Source organism: Pundamilia nyererei, unplaced genomic scaffold (genome assembly GCF_000239375.1).
Source record: "Pundamilia nyererei isolate P.nyererei 1_Seehausen unplaced genomic scaffold, PunNye1.0 scaffold00103, whole genome shotgun sequence".
Classification (NCBI taxonomy): Eukaryota; Metazoa; Chordata; class Actinopteri; order Cichliformes; family Cichlidae; genus Pundamilia; species Pundamilia nyererei.
This window is the reverse complement of record NW_005187504.1, coordinates 1,396,231-1,416,132: the sequence shown is the minus strand read 5'-3', so window position 1 is coordinate 1,416,132 and position 19,902 is coordinate 1,396,231. Positions and strand designations below refer to the sequence as shown.

The window sequence follows — 19,902 nt, the reverse complement described above, 5'->3', positions numbered from 1 at the left end:
ATCACTTTTGCAAATATTTGATGTCTTGATAAATCGCGCAGCAATTTGAAGTTTACACAGCTACATTTTTGCCTGAAAACATCTTAAAAGTTTATTTTGTGACCCAGAAAGAATAATATTAAAACTAAATAGCTGCCGCCATTGTTGGAAACTGGAAATGGCTGGGCCGCGCTATGAATTCTGGGACAGGTTGGGCCACGAAGGATACACCCAACCTATCCTTCAAATCTGGGGAAAAGGAGGACACATTTGTCGGATCCATTTGTCGGAGTCTTTGAATTTGGACAGCCTTGCATCACTGTCACGTAATCGGCCTACAAATGATGGACACAGCTACAATGCCGGAGACTGCTTCTTCTTCTTTGGTGTTTAACGGCAGCTGGCATCCTTGTTAGATGCATTGCTGCAATCTTCTGCTTCAGTCCTTTATTACACTCTTAAATCCTACTACTTAATCCTGCATCTTTCAGGATCTTACAAAGCTTCAAATGACGCGTTGACTATTAAACTAGTCGTCGACAATTTTGATATTTGACGTAATCGTGACTAGTCGACTACGGTAATCGTGGCAGCCCTAGACATCATACGGAGCCAAGAGTTGAATAAGATGTCTAAAACAAAGTTTTTAAACCTTAATACAACTTCACCAACGTTGCAGCATAAATGTGACAGAAGCATACCATGTTCTCTTTAAAGAGAAATGATTCATTAAACAACTGCCAATTTCTTCTCTGAGATATTAAAATTAGCATCTAACTGCACAGAGGAGTGTGCAATAAAACAAAGGAAATAAATTAAGCAATACACCACACATACATATTACTTATAAACAAATTGCACTGCCATTGTCTGTCCACTGTGTGTATAATAAGTAATCTGCACCGTGCAGATGGCAGTCTTGTAATACTTTGCCCAGAGGCTCAGAAACAAACCAGTTCTCCTCTGCAGGAATATTATCCTCCATCTATAATGTTAGTAGATCTGCCACAGTGCATATGTGGTTAAAGTGACAACTGTTGCCAACCTAGTCTTCTTTGGTGATTTAAAACTTTAGTGAAGGGAGCTCATTTTATTTAGTTAAGAGTCAAAAACAAGTTAAATCTGGTAATTTTTTCCTCAATGGAAAAAAGAGATAATTTCTTAGTAAATCTTCTAAGTTTCTATGTTCATTTTCAAGTAACACAATATAAATGAGATTTTCCAGCAAGACTGACCAACAAGATGATGCCAAGTGCCCACTTAATGATAATAAACCTTAAAGGTCAGCTAACAGTGGAGCGTTTCCGAGTCGAGTGTGAAGCGGCACAAATGAGAATCAGCACCTCCAAGTCTGAGACCATGATCCTCAAGCAGGAAAGGGTGGAGTGCCCACTCTGGGTCAGGGATGAGTTACGCCACCAAGTGGAGGTGTTTAAATATACGGGTGTTGTTCAGGGAGCGGGAGATTGACAGACAGATTGGTGCTGCGGCTGCAGTGATGCAGGCACTGTACCGGTCCTTCGTGGTGTAAAAAGCGATCAGATACTGGTAGATCTTCATCCCTACCCTCACCTATAGTTCCAAGTTTTGGGTAGTGACCGAAAGAACGAGATCGTGGATACAAGCAGCGGAAATGAGCATCGAAAGGAGCCAGATGAGGTGGTTCGGGCATCTGGCAAGGATGCGTCCTAGGTGAGGGAGGAACCCCCGGGGCAGACCCAGGACACGCTGGAGAAATTATCTCTCTCGGCTGGCCTGGGAAAGCCAATGCATTTATAGTTGCTCCTGCAACCCGGCCCCAGATTAGCAGAAGAAAATGGATGGATGGATGGAAACCTTAAAAAAACTAAGAAACATATAAAAGGGGCTTTAACTCATTAACAGTGCATTTCCAAGCATCTTTCTACTTTGTCACTAAATGAAACATCCTTCAAAGTAATTGGTACCATCAGGAAAAATAAATATTTAACATCTCTTAAGGCAAACCTTTAAATACTACATATTTTATGTAGTATTTAAAGTGACGCTCAATTAAATTTAGCCTCTTCTTAATTTACCCATTGACCTCTATTAAAACACTGTCCTTCATATCCTAACATCCCAGAGGGCACAGCAATGAGCCACTACCTAAAACAAGTCCCAAGACAGACAATAGAGGGCCACTAATACTAATCCACCGCTGAGGCCGTCTTCCTGTCTGCTTCCTGTTGTAAGCCTCACAGGAGGGAAGTGAGGGTCTGCTCTTATTGCGAGGGGCATTGTGAGTCTTCCTCTATAAGTTCCTGTCCCGGACAATGGAATAGTGCTGGACTCTGGCCGCACCTCAGCACTGGGACTGTTTATGTGAAGTAGATTTTGTTTTTATTGGTTCAACCCTTATTAGGAAATTCACAGGCTGGTTTTGTTTTGCAATTGCTAATTATAAAAAGGTCCCTTGAGTTTTACTAATTTGAGCATCTGTTGGGTATGATACTTTAATGGGTTCTAATATGAATGTAAATAAATTAGATTTTAGTTCCTGTAATCATAGTTAAAAACCTAAATTTGATTTACCACATTTTTCTTTAGAAAATAAGGGAAAAACAGCTTTTGTCCTGAGGACTCACACATTTGTGGCTCATCTCACCTTGTTTTTGTATTTTTCCGTACAAAAATAGTACCTACATTTATATTGATATGTTTAAAAAAAAGTAGGCTTTGACTGTCTCCTAGTAAAGGCAACACAAAAGAACTAATGGTAGCTACAGGTAAAGTAATAAGCTAGCTGCAGCTATTTTTAACCCTTAATACTGTCTCTCTGAAAAAATATCAGGTGGTGAATCAAAATTTAGATTATTTTATATGCAGAACAAAACAAGTAAGAAATAATAATATATATTTTTTCATGATATGGGGGAAAAAAACAACTAAAAGGCTTAGTATAGTAGCTACAGGGTAGCTGCTAGCTTAATTTTCACAACAAGTTAGCATAGTTTTGTGGTATTTTCATAAAATACCTACTATACCGTGGTAAATAACTGCCATTAACCATCCTACAGCATTAGTTGTATATAAATCTTTAATCTGGGGTGGCTGTGGCTCAGGAGGTAAAGCAGAAAGCTTGGTGGTTTGATCCCCGTCTGCTCCAGTCTGCATGCTAAATATCCTTGGGCAAGAAGCTAACCCCAAGTTGCTGAGTTTTAGTTAGAAAGCACTTAGATAGGAAAAGCATAGAAAAGTGTTTGTATAAATGGGTGATTGAGGCAAGTTGTTTAAAAGCATTTTAAGCTCTCAGAGTAGATAAGCGCTTTATAAGAACCAGTCCATTTACCAATCTACATATCATCTTTAAGAATACAACCACACACTAAGCATTAATAGTTTCTCCTCACCAGTTTATATTAATTTTATGTCAAATGTTCCACAAGCGTGAACAAATTGATCAACTATTGAACCAAACAAATTTACCCAACAGTTCCATCTTCTTTAAAGGGTCAAAAAAACCAAACTTCAACACAAGAATGTTTTGCTCCTTCATTCAGGGATTGCTGGATGCTAGTTTATCAGATTTCACTATGAATAAGAGATGTCAGCTGTGCTGGAGAGGCACGCTCCAATGAATAATGCAGACTGGTTTATTTTTTCACTGTCGAGTGTCCCCATAAAATGCACAGAAGTGGTACATATGAGTGAACAATATTCAGACCAGATGTGAGCATGGTCTCAAGTGGTACAGTGAAGTTCAAACTGAGGAACACTCTCTTTCCACAGAGATACAAGGATGCTTTCAGTCTGAGATCACACTCTGAAAATTAAGCCAATGTGACATAATTTCAATCCCTCTAACCTATTCTGAGCCTTCAAATGTGGAATTATAGCAGTAATTATCGCTACATTATCTAAAGATATAAACGTGAGTAACTCTAACCCATAACGATAATGAATGATGAATGACAGTTAAAAATAAGGACAAATTTACTCACCTGTATCCACTCCCGCATGTTGTCATCTGAGGGTGTCCAGCCATTTTCCTGGTAGTTAAGGCGGGAACGTTCAGGGGACCAGTTGGAGTTATACTGGGAGGAAGCGGTGATCTGGTCAGAGGAAATTTCCCCAGACTGCATGCCCAATGGCTCCATACAAGCAAAATCTGACGAGACGAAAAAGACAGAAATCCTTCAGATAAAAAGCTCCACAGCACAGGTATACATCAAAACACCCCCAACGAGAAAATAATCATCAAGTTACTGTTGTGAATCAAGAGACGCATTAATTCTTTTGCCTATAAATTATCATCAGGTTAGATGGGAAAATGTTTGTTTGTCAAAATCATACCAATGGCTTCTATAATATGAGTTTAAAAAGTCTATTACACACATCATTAGCTGGATGAACTGAATTTTTGGTATTTTGCTCTTGCATGCAGTCATTACTAATGGATGAATTTATCATTAAACTCCAGAACCGGGCTCTGAAAGTTAGAGTTATAAATCTGAGTTGGAAAAAAAACAACTACTCAAGTTTGAGTTTGTGTCAGGCAGGAAAACAAGTGAGCCTGAGTGTGATTAGAGTGTCGCCCAGACAATGTGAAGTAGTCTGTCCCAGCTTCCTGCTGCCTGCAGAGAAGTCAGTAAGAGGTCATTACAAAGAGCTGCTGCACTGGTTTGATATGTCTATGCAGCATCCACACATTCACAGGCTATACTCCATGTGCAGACATATGGAGCCAGCAAAATATATAAAAATCTATCTGACTGAACAATCTATGTGTTTTTGCTTTAGTCCAGGCCACGGAGGGTTACTGTGAATCTGTGGAAGCTTCAGCATGTCAAAAAAAGCTATAAAAATGTAACAAAATAGTGGAAAATGGCACAGAAGCAGATGATATTGCTAACTGGTCCAAAGTAACTCAAAATCTAACTATAAATCACTTTACAGATTAAATAAATCCTTGCATTTTAAAACCTGGATTCAGGTGGCGTTACTATTTTCGATAAACACATTTTAATCACATCTGCAACTAAATTTTGATTTTCTGCTGTGTACTTTACCATCGCTGTGAATCTAATTTTTTCATGGGCCATGTATAGCAATGTTCATTAAAAGTTCTTATTGTAAACGAATGTGTTTGTAGTAGTGCTGTCAGCAATAATCTCGTTAAAATTATGTTAAAGTCGTAACTGCATTAACGCCGCAAATCTCCGTTAGCGAGTTGGCGCGGATCGCCCCGTGCGTGCGGCTGGCAGGCGCTAACGCGTTAACGAGCTAACTGTACTAATGCGTTGACGCCATGCAGCCTCACGCACGGGGCGATCCGCGCCAACTCGCTAACGGAGATTTGCGGCGTTAATGCAGTTATGGCGTTATCGTCATTTTAACGAGATTAACTCTGACAGCACTAGTGTTTAGTTTAGTTTACAGTACAACAAGATGGTGCAGTGAGTCAAAGTGACCTTTATTTAGATGGCGACAAAAACAAATAAAAAAAACCCTGAAAAAATAGAGGCAGGGCAAAAAATTTAATTATTAACGATAAAAAAGCGGATAACGGCACTTCTGTTTCTACTGTGTCTGTTGCTGCCTCTAGTGGTGAAAGTTTTAGTTGCAATTTGCAGAGATTCTTACAAAATGCATCTTTAACAATGAAAACAAAACCCCTTTATAACCATATCGTGAGGTCGTTGGGAAGATTTGGGCGTTTTCCGATGAATAAATTCGTACTTACTAACACAAAATTTAAATTCACCTCATACCAACAGATTTTTTGTTAATTAATAAATGCGGTAGTTTTGTTGTGATTCACTGCTTTCCCTGCTATTTGTGCACGATGATATACGACGCTTGTCTAGGAACCACTTTTTTGTACTCTGCCTTTAGAGACATATTGTGGGATGCTTATAGTCAAGTGTAGCATACTCATTATACATTCAGAAGCACTCAAAGGAAACTAAATAGTCCATTATAGTGAGCAGTGAGTGATTGCAGACATGGGAAATGTTCTCTTCAAGTATATTTGCTATTCTCATCTTCTAAAATAATTTGCTGCTTTTCTTTGTGACCTATGATTGTTAAAGTAAAATAATTCTGGCTTTCTGATGTTTGTTAGAGAAAATATTATACATGTTTTGTTAAGTAAATTGACAATAATTCCAATAATAAAATGTTTGTTGAGGTGCTATTATGCATATGTGCTCAGCTACAAACGGATATAAATGCATACAAACCCAAGCAGGCAGATATTGTTGCTATTGTTGTGTTTGGTTCAGCTTTAACACTCTGTGACTTTCAGTTTTAATCTTTATCAGAAGGATGATCCACTCCTCGGTGGGTTTAGAGAGCTCTGCAATCCGCTGGTCTTACGAAACGGACCAAAAACAGCAGCTTGGACAATGTCAAGCTGCACATCTGTATCTGTTAGGCATGAGTGTCCACTCTAACAGCAGGAGAGTGTGGGGAAGGAAGAGGGAGGGTGGCCGTAAAGAAATGTGTGTTTGTGTGTGTGACTGTGTGTGTGGGAGGGCTGTCTGGAGACACAAGGTCTGCCAGACTGACACAAACACACTACATCATTCCAAGTCCCACAAATAAACCAGGGAGAAAGTTTGCTTGCGACATCTCCTAAAGCCTGCAGAAAGCTGGATATTGTGCTCATCATCTTTTATTTATTTATTTTTAAATTGACAATTTTCAGGCCCAAATCCTCCAATTCAGCTTTCCCCAGAAGAATCCTCTTGCCAGAAAATGCTCTGAAACTACAACTAGACCATAAGAAAGCACGCTCATACAGCTGAAACACAAGCTTATCCCAAACAGCTCTCCAGTTCTCTCGATTTTTCTGCTTTCCATCTCAGCTCAGCTCCCGTCTCATCAAACTTATTTTTATTCATGAGACAGCCCCTGCGTCCCCGCCGCAGCAGGTATACGAGGGACAAACATCCAGCCTGTCCCTGTACCCCACTATCTAAAAAGAAAGGATGCAAACTGAAGCCCCTGCCAATGCTTCAGCTGATCAAAAGCTCTGCTGGAGGCCACTGCTGATGGCAGGGACAGAGTGAGAGAAACCCATAAATTCACTGCAGGACGTCAGCATTTGCTTCCTCTAAGACTGTAAGCATTTTGCTTGGAGAAAACTTCTCTGTGGATTGTTTTACGAAACTGAAGCGCAGCACTGGTGTGAAAATCTGCATAAAAACAACATAAAACATTTAAAGCTGTAGCTTCTAATCTGACAGTTGTTTCAAATGTGTGCATTTTAGCTGACAGTTTTTTCACATTTCAGCTATTTCATTATCTCTCTGACATTATTTACATGCCTGCTGCTTCTCCGACACTTCATTATCCAGACTAGTCTGATTTCCTGATCTTCATTAACGCTGACATATTTTTATTTACAAAGTCAGACTGGCTAAACTCCTTTGGCATTACAGCCTTTTAAAAAGGCACCATAAATTTAACTGATAGTTTAATTAAAAAAATCATAATAATCCTAATTGTCTGCTTGTTTTAAGAGTCCACAGAGTCAACTAACAGTAGCTGTAGTGGTGATTATTCCACAGCCTTCGCTCCTCTGGATGTCTCCTTTTTAATAATAGGTAGCCAGGACCTTATTTTGCACCTTGTTCATGAATAACCTCCAGTGCACACTAAAGCTGGATGTTTTTGTCTCCAGTGAGACTGTAAAGCTCTAAAGAATTGCTAATTCTGTCATGTTACTTGCTTTCCCTGATTTGCTTTACTTTTATCCCACGCCTGCTCATGTTACATTTGATTTAATACTCTTAACCTCGTAATAGTGCGCTGTCTTGGGTAGATCTCCATTGAAAAAGAGATTTTGATCTCCAGTTGCTTCCTGGTTAAATAGAGGTGAAATAGAATTAATTTTAAAAAATCAACAACTGTTTCTCAGCTGGTGTTCTCGCCTGTATCACAAGGTTTATTTAGTACAAATCTTTCTTAGTGTCAGAGCAGTTGAGCTACCCTAAAATGTGTCCACGCACCCTTTGGCAACTGCTGAATTACCCCCTGCTGCAGGAGTAGCTAACCCTGGTTGTATAAAACTGCAGAAAAGACAATGTGATTTGGTTTGGTGAGAAGCTTTGATTCAATCTGCTGAGCCTAGCCGATGGTCTGCAGGTAAAGTAATTTCCCATGTGTATGTGTATATTTGTACGTGAGCCTTTTTCTAAACCCAGGGCTGTTGTCAGACATCCTAAAAAAGAAAATTTGGCTAGTAAAGCGACTTATCGTTACTGTTTAAATACCAATTGACATATCTGATACATGCACATCAGTGCATTATCGCACTGTCTCGAATGCTCACCATCAACATCAGATACAAGCTGAAAACACCCACATCTTCCGCCCACAGCAAAAACAAACAGGAGGAGTGAAAAAAAAACAAAAAACGGTGATAACAACTTTGACCCTCTGGTGAAATTTGAGATTTACATGTTTGGTTACAGAAATATTTCCCTTAGAGTGAGTGTGATCTGTTCATCATGATATCACCTTTGGAGTTAAAAAGGTTTAAAACAAGACTATCCTCAAAATTTGGAACAATAAACCGAGAGACTTTGTGCTTTTTCACTTAAAAATTCAAATATTTAACATTTACGTGTAGACACGGACATTGCTCTGACTCATTAACAAAAAGCTTTTCTCTGTATCGATAATTTCATTTTCTCAAAAGTTCCAAAATATCTAATACCTGGCTTGTGATTTTGGCCAAAAACTAATTGTGTCTGACCATTTCCAAGTCTGTTTATATTTCCTGTCTTGACATAACCAGTTATTTAGATTTTATATTAAAAAAAATAACACCGGCCTCTGTTTGCAGCTGCCGGTAATCTTACCCTAAAAAACACTTAAAGATCGATTTGGAAGAGCAAACTGAGTATTTTACATTGGTTTCTCCTAAAGCGCCACTGAGGGACCTTAAGGAAACTCACCTTTGAACACACACACACATTCCTACAGAGGGGTGACCGGGGTCAGGGTTACCAGAGTGCAGTTAGCATACAGGCCAGCATAACTTAAACCTCTAAAGGCATTCCAGCAAGGTCATACAGTCAACCGATGCAGACAAACGGCTTCTGTCCCGAACACGTGGACATGAACAAACACGAAAAAGACAATAACCAAGCATGAGGAACTTTTGCCTCATGATAGTATCCTCATGGGGGAAATTGATCAAGTGAATTGGAGATAAAAGCTAAAAGAAATTAATTTAAAAGCAACCATGTGATAAGATTACACTCATGTGTCTGATGGTAACGGTTCATTTAAAGTTGAGTCGTTTAAGCACAGCTGTTGCAAATAACTCATAGAACTATCGGTTTTATCTCTCAGAAAACACCTCTCTGGTAAGTTATCACTTACAAAAACAATATGCAAGATTGGTTGTATTTATTCTAAAGACTCAAATTTGTCCTTTTAGCCACTCAGAAAACAGCTATCGACAATTCTGCAGCATTCTCCAACCACACCCTGCAAAGTCGTGCGTAAATCCCAGGCGTTGTAGGATGATTAAAAGGAAAGAAAATATATCTAAGCTACACAGCATGTAATATATAATCTTACCCACATCTATGCACCACTCTTGTTAAATACTGCCGAGTTTCAGGAGGCTATCATGTATTAAAATAAACGGGTCTTAGATGGGAACACTATTTGAATGAGCTGCCAGGAGAATAAATTGCTTTATCATAAAATAAGCCCAAAGGTTGGGAAGGAGTATTTTTGGTCCATTTGTTAGACTTCAACCACAACAAATGGACTTTAAGCTGTAAAATGCAACAGCTGACTATAGCAAATATTGATCATCAACCATTAACTTAATTATTCAACTGCATTAATAGTTATTTTATAATGCAGTGTCTTTTGGGGCTTTTATTGACTGGAACACAGAGGCCAGAGGTCAGACAGCGGAGTCCGGCTTCTGTAGAGCTGGAGGAGCTACTGCCTTGTGCTCAAGGACAACTAGGTTGAGTTGAAACTACAGACTGGCTCATATTTACTCTGTTTTCATTCTCTATGAGACCAGAAATATCAAAGAAGTGAACCAGATGACAGCTTTGCCCTCCGCATCGCGCACTCCTTTCACTAATCCAGCTGCTCACCCTCGTCTTCGTGTCCTGAGGGGAGGGTCCTCTCGCGGATGGTGTAGTTGGCAGAGAATCCCTCTTTGGCGATGGCGTTGTCAGTGGTGATGGTCATGGACAGGATGCCCGTGTAGGAGATCACTCGGCCCGGGGACGTCTGGCCACAGTATCTGCCAATGTGAGGGCCCACTGGGAGGAGAAGGGGGAAGAGTATGGGCAACAGGGAGGGAGAAAGAAAAGGAGATGTCAGCTTCATCACTCATCACCCGACCAGAGAGTGTTTTTTCTGTCCTATACTTCCCTTGTTGTCATGGGAAATATTACGCGACATCAATTAAATCTACTTGTTAAATCTTGCATGGAACCCAAGATTGAAAAGTTCTGATTTAGATTTAGAAAAACTCGAGTCTGCTCTGAACAAACAAAGTTTGGAGCTGATCTCCTGTCAGCAACAATCTCCCACCTCTCAGGAGTGATGTGACACCTTAGGGGCAGAAATAAAGGTGAGATGGCAGGCAGCAGAAACACTCATTCCCACCACGTATTGTTTTGACACTCCCTACCCTAACACTCCAAGCAAAGTGCGTATACAGGATCATATCAGGCGCAGCAATGAATAACCTTTGTATCAAGTGAGTGCAAGGTATTTTATTCTGATATCACACCTTGATTAAGTTTTAAACTCCTATCGCATGACATCAAATTAAAACAATCCATGCAAAAACTTTCTTTTAGCTGTAGTCTTGTGGGAGGAGCAAAATATGGCAGATATATTAAAAAATATATTTTGAAGGGTCCAAGAACAGATTGAGGAAGAGTTACCTGTTTCTTTTTCCATGTTAAAAAGCAAATAAATAAATAAAAGCCGACTTTAAAACATTCACGCCACAAAAATAAACATCCATTTTACAACATGAAATGTAAACGATTTGTTTAAGCTTCTTTGTACAAATTTCCTACAAAGTACAGTGTAATTACCAACACTAATTATGAGGAAACATATACAGAAAACAACCATCTATTGAACCTCCCAATTTACATTTATTTATAATTAGAAACTTTGTCTTCAATTTGCTGAATAAATTCCTTGCTTGCACAAAAATGTAACTTTTTAAAAATATGTTCAGCTGGTTTGCTGTTCCCTGATTTATGCATACAAGTAATAACAGAAATGCAAACTCTGTGCTCTGTACAAAACACATGTTTGAGCTTGTTTGAGAAACACAAACTATTAGGGAACTACTGAAGGAATTATGTTTAGCACCATTCATGTTTATATGCTTTTACAATGTCACTGGACTGAGTCTCCAGTCCTTCTATTTACCTGGTTGGTGGGTGTACTTCAGTATAAAGAATTCAATTATAAAAGCAATATCAGTTAACACCAGAATCTAGATGGATAAACAATGAAAAATAAGTATATTTAAAGTAAACTGTCACTTTAAAAGTGCTGTAGCTAATCACCACGCTCAGTCAGGCAAATAATGAAAAAAAATGCAGATACAGTCAACAGTGTGAGTTTTAAATAATAATAATAATGCTAATAATGCAAAGTGGTGTAATTTTGTTAGGTTTGTGTTATCATAGTTGGTCACCAGAAAATAAATATATTATACATTTTTATTTTTAGGGAAAAAATGTGAATACTTTCTTCTTTTTTGGGGGGGTTTCCAGTTAGAATGACAATTTTCTTTATTCCCTGCCTACAAAGACTTAGAAGAAGAATTTAATAATAATAAACATGATATATTCTGATTGACTAGTTACAGTTAAGGTGGGTTTGGGGTCTTAAGTGACAACAATTCAGACCTGAGGGGGTTAAAGCTCCTGAAAACCATTGAAAACTATTGTTTTTACTTGGGCAACAGGCAGAACCAGCATACTCGGGGATTCCTCTTTCAGTAAAGGAGACGCTCACAGTTAAAGATAAAATATGAGAGCATCACAGGAACGCCCGCTGTAACATCATGTGTTTTTATGCGCAGCACACAGTCACAGACTGTCTCATGTCTGAAGACTTTGAGTTCCACATCCACAGGTGGTCCCCTGTTTCATCCTCTTCTTATCTGTGAGAAACAATGTGAGTCTCGCCTGCTGCTTTGAGGAGATACTGTGCCAGCGATCTCTCAGAGACCCGCGGAGCAAGATTCAGTTTTATACGTTACAAAAATTATACTTCTCTAACAATTTCCTTCAGCTTTTAAAGGCAAACCAGCTAAACAGAAACACGAGGCGGTCACAGCAGGGATGCTGAGCTGCGCTACTCTGATGGTTTATGTTTATCAGTTACAGTTTAAAGCAGGTAGTCGACAATCTGTGACGGATTACATTTTAAAACTGCTTCAGCCTTATCGGAGGTGTTGTGAAAATGGTTTTGCTGCAAGGCTGTCAGTTGATGCAATCAGCCCCCTGGAAGCAGAAACTCCTGCAGGCGATATGGCTCCATATACATCTAAGGAAATGGTTATATCTGAAGCAAACGCCGAGGAAAAGTGAGGAAGAAAATTACATTTCAGCACTCTTGACATTAAGCTATCAGTTTGTAAAGTTTGAGAATCCAAGCCACCAAAATAAATAGAGCTTTGTACAACTTTATAATATTTATTTCAAAGTTTCTCTAAGTTTTTTATACGATCTGTGCTCTCCGACAAACTGAAGTAACCCAAAATAATAAGTTTATAAAATAATGAACGCATAGAACCATCACAGAAAATCTGAAGTTGCAAAAAAATTGCAAAAATTTGGATGCGTCAGTATTAACAGATGTTAGTTCTCAAATTGTGTGTTTTGGTATTCAGCCACCAATCTTCTCAAGAATTTGTCAACTAATAGAAGAAATTAAAGAAACAATCTAACATAAATATGCACATGTAAAGCTCTGACAGCTGGTTCAGGAGGTACAGCTGGTGGTCTACTAATCATAAGGCTGGTAGACTGATGTCTGGGCCCACGTATTGAAGTTTCTATTCCCTGCACCACACATCACATGTCTCTGACAGAGAAAAAGTGCTGCATGAATGGGTGGATGTGGCTCGTATAAATCAAATTCTCCTGTAAGCTCTAACTGCAGGCAGTGCATTAGAATCATAAAATGGATAAACTGCATCATAGTTTTTATAGGTTTTCAAAGAGACACATCTTGTAGCCTTTCTAAAACAATCGGACAAACCCCAGGAACTAATGAAAGCCATGAAATGTGTTTAAAGCTTTGGTAAAACTAAGAAAGTAGGAATTTTTCATCAAAAAGATGAGAAGCTTTGATCAAGATATTTACTTGGTAATGGTTGCATTGTTCTGGTGAGATAATATGTGAAAAATCTCTTGTAAAGAATCTTTTCTGAAGAATAAAATAGGAAAACAAAAAAACAAACAAAAGACCATTGAATGTTTTTCTAATTAAGTCCAGTCAGAAGAAAGAGCTTCTTTTTGAAGAATCGATTTACAGCCCTCAAAGACGAAAAAAACGTGGCTAATGAGAATCTTTGATGTGCGCATGAACGTTTGTTGGGATGTAGAGCTACATGCCGGTCTCAACCCTGCTGCAGAGACGCTTTGTTGTCGGCGCGGCTTTAACATCACCCACAGATAGTCTCTCACACACACACATCCACATGCATTCATGCAAACAGACACACCTGAACACACAAATATACGCACAGATCATTTGACAGGAAAAGCCCTGGCATGTTATGTATACTGGCACCGCTTAAAAGTGCATGTCACTGCCTGTATACCTGTGCCAGTCTTTGTGTCCCTCACGTCCTCGTGCCAGTCTCCTCCTTGGCAATAATCAGGCAAAGCTTTGGACACAGCAGCAAGTATTGTGGGCATCCTGGCAGCCGGCACAGGCCTGTCCAAGGTATGTAGCTCTCACGATTATATGCACGCTGCACGGCTAATTAGACAACAATAGAAGCTGAGAAATGCTGTTCAGGTTGTGCCGGAGCTGATTTTACAAATGTGAAAGGAACAATGTGTGGGAGTCTCTGCATCATTCACTTTCAGTGCAAAAGATGCAAATAAGCGTCACCTTCTGCATGTTCCTCATATTTCTGCATGTCCATGACACCTGGATACAACTCCCTTTGAGGTTTAATGACACTCATAGATAGATTTTTTTCAATCAGGGGTGCTATCTGCCACTCCAGATTGATCATATTTAATAATTTTATTCATCAAACTATTCCTTTAATGCATAATCATCATCCTGACCGGACTTGGGATGTGCAAAGCAGGAGAACAAGCTCGGACACGTACTTCTTATGAAGATAATTTGTAGTGTACTGAAGCATTGCAACATGTGTTTTGTTCCTGGGGAGCATGAGGTCACAGAGAGTGATTCACCAAACTGCAACAGCAAAACAACGAGTATGAGGGGTTTAATTTTAAACATATTTAAGCTCAGGCTTAACACGCAGCGACTTCTCAGTGACTTTAAAGATTTTTCGTGGGTGAGTGAAATTTGTTTTGTTTTGAAGTGATGAGAAAATCTACTGCAGACTTTTGCTAGGTGAAAATGAGTGTTTCTACACAAACTGGAAATTAAATGTTAAGGCCAACGGGGTTTTCATCCTGTAGCCTAAAAAATATGTTTTTAAATGAACCAATCAAGAAAAAACACACACACACGTGCACTCTGCATATCCTGTATGTATCCCCGTCTGCTGTTCTTGCTCCCCCTGCTCATCCCGCATCTCGCTTTTGCAATTATCCACCTATTTTTCACCTCTGTCACTCAATCCCGACTCATCTCACCAGCAGGGAAGGCATCCATACTTGTTTTCCACGGTCCTCCTTCACATCCACATGTCTCTGCCTGTTTTCTGTCTGTTTTCTGTCAGCATCCACAGGGGGAAGCGGTCTCAAACCTTTTTCATCCTCCTCTCCTCTGCTTCACAACTCTCTATATTCTTCCTTCACTTCTCCGTCCCTTTTCCTCCCAATTTCCTCTCCTCCATCTACATCTGCGCCCCTTTTTTTTGTAATTTTGCTTCACATCTGTGGAGAAACAGCCCTGCTTTTTTTTTTTACTTTCATCTTTTCACATTAATCAGTAAATTTAAAAAAAAATCTTTTCCAGATTATTTTGCATGCTTTAATTCATAAACAAGACCATTTTCTGGCATTTAAGTTAAGTGTATGAATGGGTAAAAAGAGTGCTTGAAAATTCATAAAACATTAAAAATCCTTTATGCCCTTTAGAAATGATTTATCAGGTAATCATTTTTTATATATATGCATTTACAATTTCTGACTAGTTAAGAAAATGCTCTTTTATGATTACTATTTTGAAGCTGTAAGCATTATCCTCTCTCTTCTCTTCATGTCTGCACTGGTTCAGTTTTAAATTCCTTTTCAGTCATGTTTTAAACTCTAAGGTTTCAACTAACATTTGCCCGTTGCACCCCAGCCCTCCGCTCACCTGCAGGGAAGCCGTCCCAGATCTCCAGCCAGTCGTATCGGCAGAGGGCGCCCGGTGGCGGCGTGGTGTCAGGCTCCATGTCGAAGCTATCAAACTCCACCACGATCTCTGTCATCTTGGGGGCAAAGATCATAAAGGTACATTCCAGGTTGTTGGGATACTTCTCAGGGAAGCCCGGTGTCTTGATGACTCCACTGGGAGCCGTGAAGTTTCTGGAACATTCAGGACCTGCAAGGTGAGAAGATACAGATGAGGCTTTAAAATGTCAAGAGGTGACCAATTCTCAGCTAAACGACGGCGTAAACTCTGTGGAGTTAAGGGGCAGTAAGGCAGTAAGGGGTCATGATGTGTCCGCCCTTACGTTGGTTTTGTAGTTTATTTCTTACAATAAAATTCATGTTTTTGCAACGTAGAAAGAAAAAATTAAACATTTACAGAATGAGAAGCAAAATGTCAGAATGTTTTGCATCTGCTTCAAAATCCCTCCACGCGAGCTTCAACAGAGGGCCTTTTGAGGTGGTTTTTTGGTCTGTTTGTGTTGGCACGGTTTACGAAATCCTCAGCAGTTTGGATTTCTGACCTTTTCAGTTGTTACAGTGGCAAAAAAAAAAGGATAGACATGTTGGAAATCAACTGAGTATATTTGCTTTTGACCTTTTCCTGTGTCTGAAACTTTGGCAGGTCCAAACACTTTTGCAGCTTTAACATCTTAAAAAGGAAGTAATAAGTTCTAAGACCGGAAATGATTTTCAAAAATAAGGAGAATCTGAAATACCTGTTTTATACAGAAAAAGCCCCCCACTCACACACACGTGCTGTTTCTTAATGAGAGAAAAAAAAACAAACCCCTTGGTTTGTTGACAAAATTCATGCAATTTCCATCCAATTTGCTGCGTCGTGATTGGTCCCCTCCCTTGTCGGAGCCCACTGAGTCTGAGTTGTGACTGGGGTGGGGTTGTTTGACTGGAATTTATTTAAGATCCCAGACCATGTGAGACTGATCATGGCAAACAAACAGCAACGCACCCAGAGACACACTAACAGACAACACAATACTAATCTTGCAATCACAACTAATAACATAATGAAACTTGCACGGTCAGGACGCAGATGTTAAATTTACTTTATGGGTTTTTCGAGGAAGTCATAATGAGCCTATGATTCTATTTCTTAAACATATTTGCTTACCTTCTGTTTTATGTGTAAAGCTTTTAGTGCATGCATTAATTTTAAGGTTTGCAAACAGCATTTATGGATATTTTCTAGCACAAATCACATACAGTACATAAATATATTGAGTATTGACATTTAGACAAAGAGGTTTTAAGAAAGAGCAACACTTTACAATAAGTTCCTGGTAATGAGCTTTAATTAATAGTTAAAGTCCTTATATTTATTCTTAGTTAACTTAGCTGTCTTTGCAGTTACTGTATCTAAAGTGAGAACAAAACTGGCTAACACCGACCAAAATAGTCTAGAAGGATGAAAAATGCTACGAGCTAAAGGGAAAATAGAAACATTTGGTTTGAGCAAAGCTTTGACTACAAATTCAATTCCTGGAAGATGTTTTTAGAAAGTATGATTCTTGTCTACTGGACAATGAAGCCTCAGAGTCTGACCCACAACAGTTGCATGAAAACATCACATGCGCTGTTAGATCTTCACATTATCTAGACAAACCTTTTTTTAACACAGACGACCCAGTTCAAAGTAATAACACGTGACACAAGGCTCATCCAAACAGACCAGCGGGCCAGCTTGGCAGCTGTTATGTCAGTGCCATCTTTTGTACACAAGCTGTCTTCTCCACAGTCACATCCGCAATGTTTACACTGCTCATGTAAAATCTCTGCGTCGGCTTGCATCGGTCAACGCGGCGGGGCGGTTCACACCTTGCTTGTTGCAAAGTGACATGAGCGAGGTTATGAGACAGTGACTGATCTCCGAGCGAGACAGGAGGACACGAGGCGTGGACGCGGGTCAAGCGTTGCTCGGAGGCAGGAACAAAGTGTGCGTGTGTGTTAGCGTGAGTGTGTTGCGGCGCGGGGGGGCTTCTCGTGTTGCCAGTCCAGATGTGACCTGCATGTTATCTGAGCATGCCTGCAAACGCGAATCCACACACTGATAGAAACACAAGGAGAGGCACGCACACACTGAAGCGGTCCCCTCGCTGTTGACACAGGTGGTGTCATTAAAAGGCCGACATGATAAATGATGAGGAAAGATGGGCGGCGAGGGATGAGGGAGGCTTCACTCCTGCTCAGCTGGCACACTTTGGACTGTGTGTGTGCGCGCATGAGTTATGTGTGTGTCTGTGTGAAATGTGCAGATGGGTTTCTCAAATCTAGGTTGAGAAATCTGTGCTGCGGTATGTCGATCAAGGACAGAAATTAATCTGATTTAATGAAGATAAAAATGAATAATGCAACTTGTTTGTTCATCAATCAATGTGGGTTATTTTTAATTGCCATGGTTTGCAATGCCTGTGATTATTTTTCTGGTGTTTTTGTGTTGCTTTTCTTTTACTTTTCCCTGCCGCCCCATCTTTTCTTCTCACCGCTTCCCTATGTTCACCTATGTTAGTGTGTTTTGTTCTGTTACTGCATGCCTTTGTTGTATTTCCTGCCTTTAAGATGGTTTTCCACAACCTGACTTATTTCACTTCTGTTTTATTAGTCAGTGAGTTCTCAGAGTATTTATAGTCCTGTACTTCCCCATTACCACCAGCCTTTTTGTTTACAAGCCTCTTTTCACCTCTCCTCCTCTGCCTCTGTGCATTGTTGTGCTCTTTGAGTTTAAGATTTCCTTATGTTAAAAAAAAATCAAATTTACAACCAGACAAATTCGAAAGCTGTACCCGTTTGAATAAATATGACTTAAACATAGACTGTATATAAAAGATGGGCAAAGTCCCTATGACTATGACATCATCAATTTGTTTTTTTTTGGGGGTTTTTTATATGAGAGGGTGAAGTTATCAGCTGAGGTTAGCGAGCTTGATTAGCAAGCGCCATTGTTAAACTGTATGGGTACATTAGTAAAGGACTAATTAAACAGTAGAGCACAAACCTTTTGGATGGGCTGCATTACAGAGTGAATCAAATTATGTGTCAGATCATTTCAGTGGGTGCGAGGCCCTGTAGATGGTGCTGTCAGTTAAAATGGGCATGCCTCTAATTTTTCACCCACCGTGCTTTTATTGTGAAGGCAGAAATAGGCTAGGGAGACCAAAAAACCCCCATATATATATATATATGGTTGTCTACTTGCACAGACATGGAAGCAGCCTCAAGTGGCCACTTGAGGAACTACAGTTTTTGGTACTTCAATGGGGGTTTTTTTTTTTTGTATTTTTCAGTTCTGGATGTTGTAACTTGGACTATTATGTCTTGAAAATGAGAAAAAGCCCAGCTTAAACAAACAATCAAATAGACAAAAACAGACAAAAAGCCCTTGCACCCTTCAGTATGTGTATATTTCCATATTTAACAATGTTTTGGTGAAAAGCATATGTGTTACTATGCTACGTTACTGACACGAGTGCATTCTTTCCTTTAACAACATGGTGCTCTCATTTCCCATTTATCCATCCTCTGTCCATCCATCTTCTTCTTACTTTCATCTTCTTTTCAATCAATGACCCTTCAATCAGCTGCGGCTTGAGGTCACATCAGAAAGACAGAGAGGAAAGAAATCACCCCCCCCCTCTTGTCTACCAAACCACAAAGACAAACATGTGTTTCTGGTTTGAAAAAGCTGTAGTGAAACAGGAGAGTTGGGACAAATATAGTTCCAGGACACTGAAGAGGCCTCACTTGGCTATCATTTCTAAATGAAATGCACTGTGCGGTCTGCAGAGGGTGGAGTTATGGTTATGGTTACAAAAGACGGATGCGACCGAGCTTTACAGCCCAGCACTCATTAGTGCCATCTTTAAAGCCAAACAGAACATGTCATCTGAATGAGGGTTGGTGCTTTTTGTGGCAGTGTTTAGGGATTTTCTTGTACTAATGACAGGGGGGAAAGAGGGCTGGAGATGAGGGACGAAGCCACAGACTGATACACAGAATTAGGCAAAGGTAAGTGGAGACATATGTCAAATCTAGCAAAAAGGCTCTCATATAAAGGGAAAATACTAAAACCCAGTGTTTTATTTTCATTTAATTTGCTTGGCTTAAAAAAAAGTCACATTTAATAATGTTGAGTAGCTCCGGTGGTCATGGGTGCAAGAAAATAACGCTGATGTCGGTTAAAAAAAGGGAACCTAAGTTTCCTGTGTGAAATTTCCACATTGCAGATTGCACATGAATGTTTTTATGATGATATAGCAACACTGCATCACTCCTGCCTTATATCCAGATAAAATCAGTCATTCGGAGAACACCCACAAGGACTTTTTTGCAAGAAAAGAAAAACATGCCA

At 39.6% G+C, this 19,902-nt stretch overlaps 1 protein-coding gene across 1 annotated transcript in view; it reads right to left on the bottom strand.

Annotated features, from left to right (window-relative positions):
* LOC102209774 (neuropilin-1a-like) overlaps window positions 1-19,902 on the bottom strand; it is a 91,977-nt gene that overhangs the window by 38,397 nt on the left and 33,678 nt on the right. The window contains exons 4-6 of the mRNA XM_005740749.1: window positions 15,481-15,708; window positions 10,077-10,247; window positions 3,942-4,108 (exon numbers count right to left, since the gene is read on the bottom strand). Of these exons, the coding sequence (XP_005740806.1) occupies window positions 3,942-4,108; window positions 10,077-10,247; window positions 15,481-15,708 (566 nt within the window). The remainder of the gene's footprint in view (window positions 1-3,941; window positions 4,109-10,076; window positions 10,248-15,480; window positions 15,709-19,902) is intronic.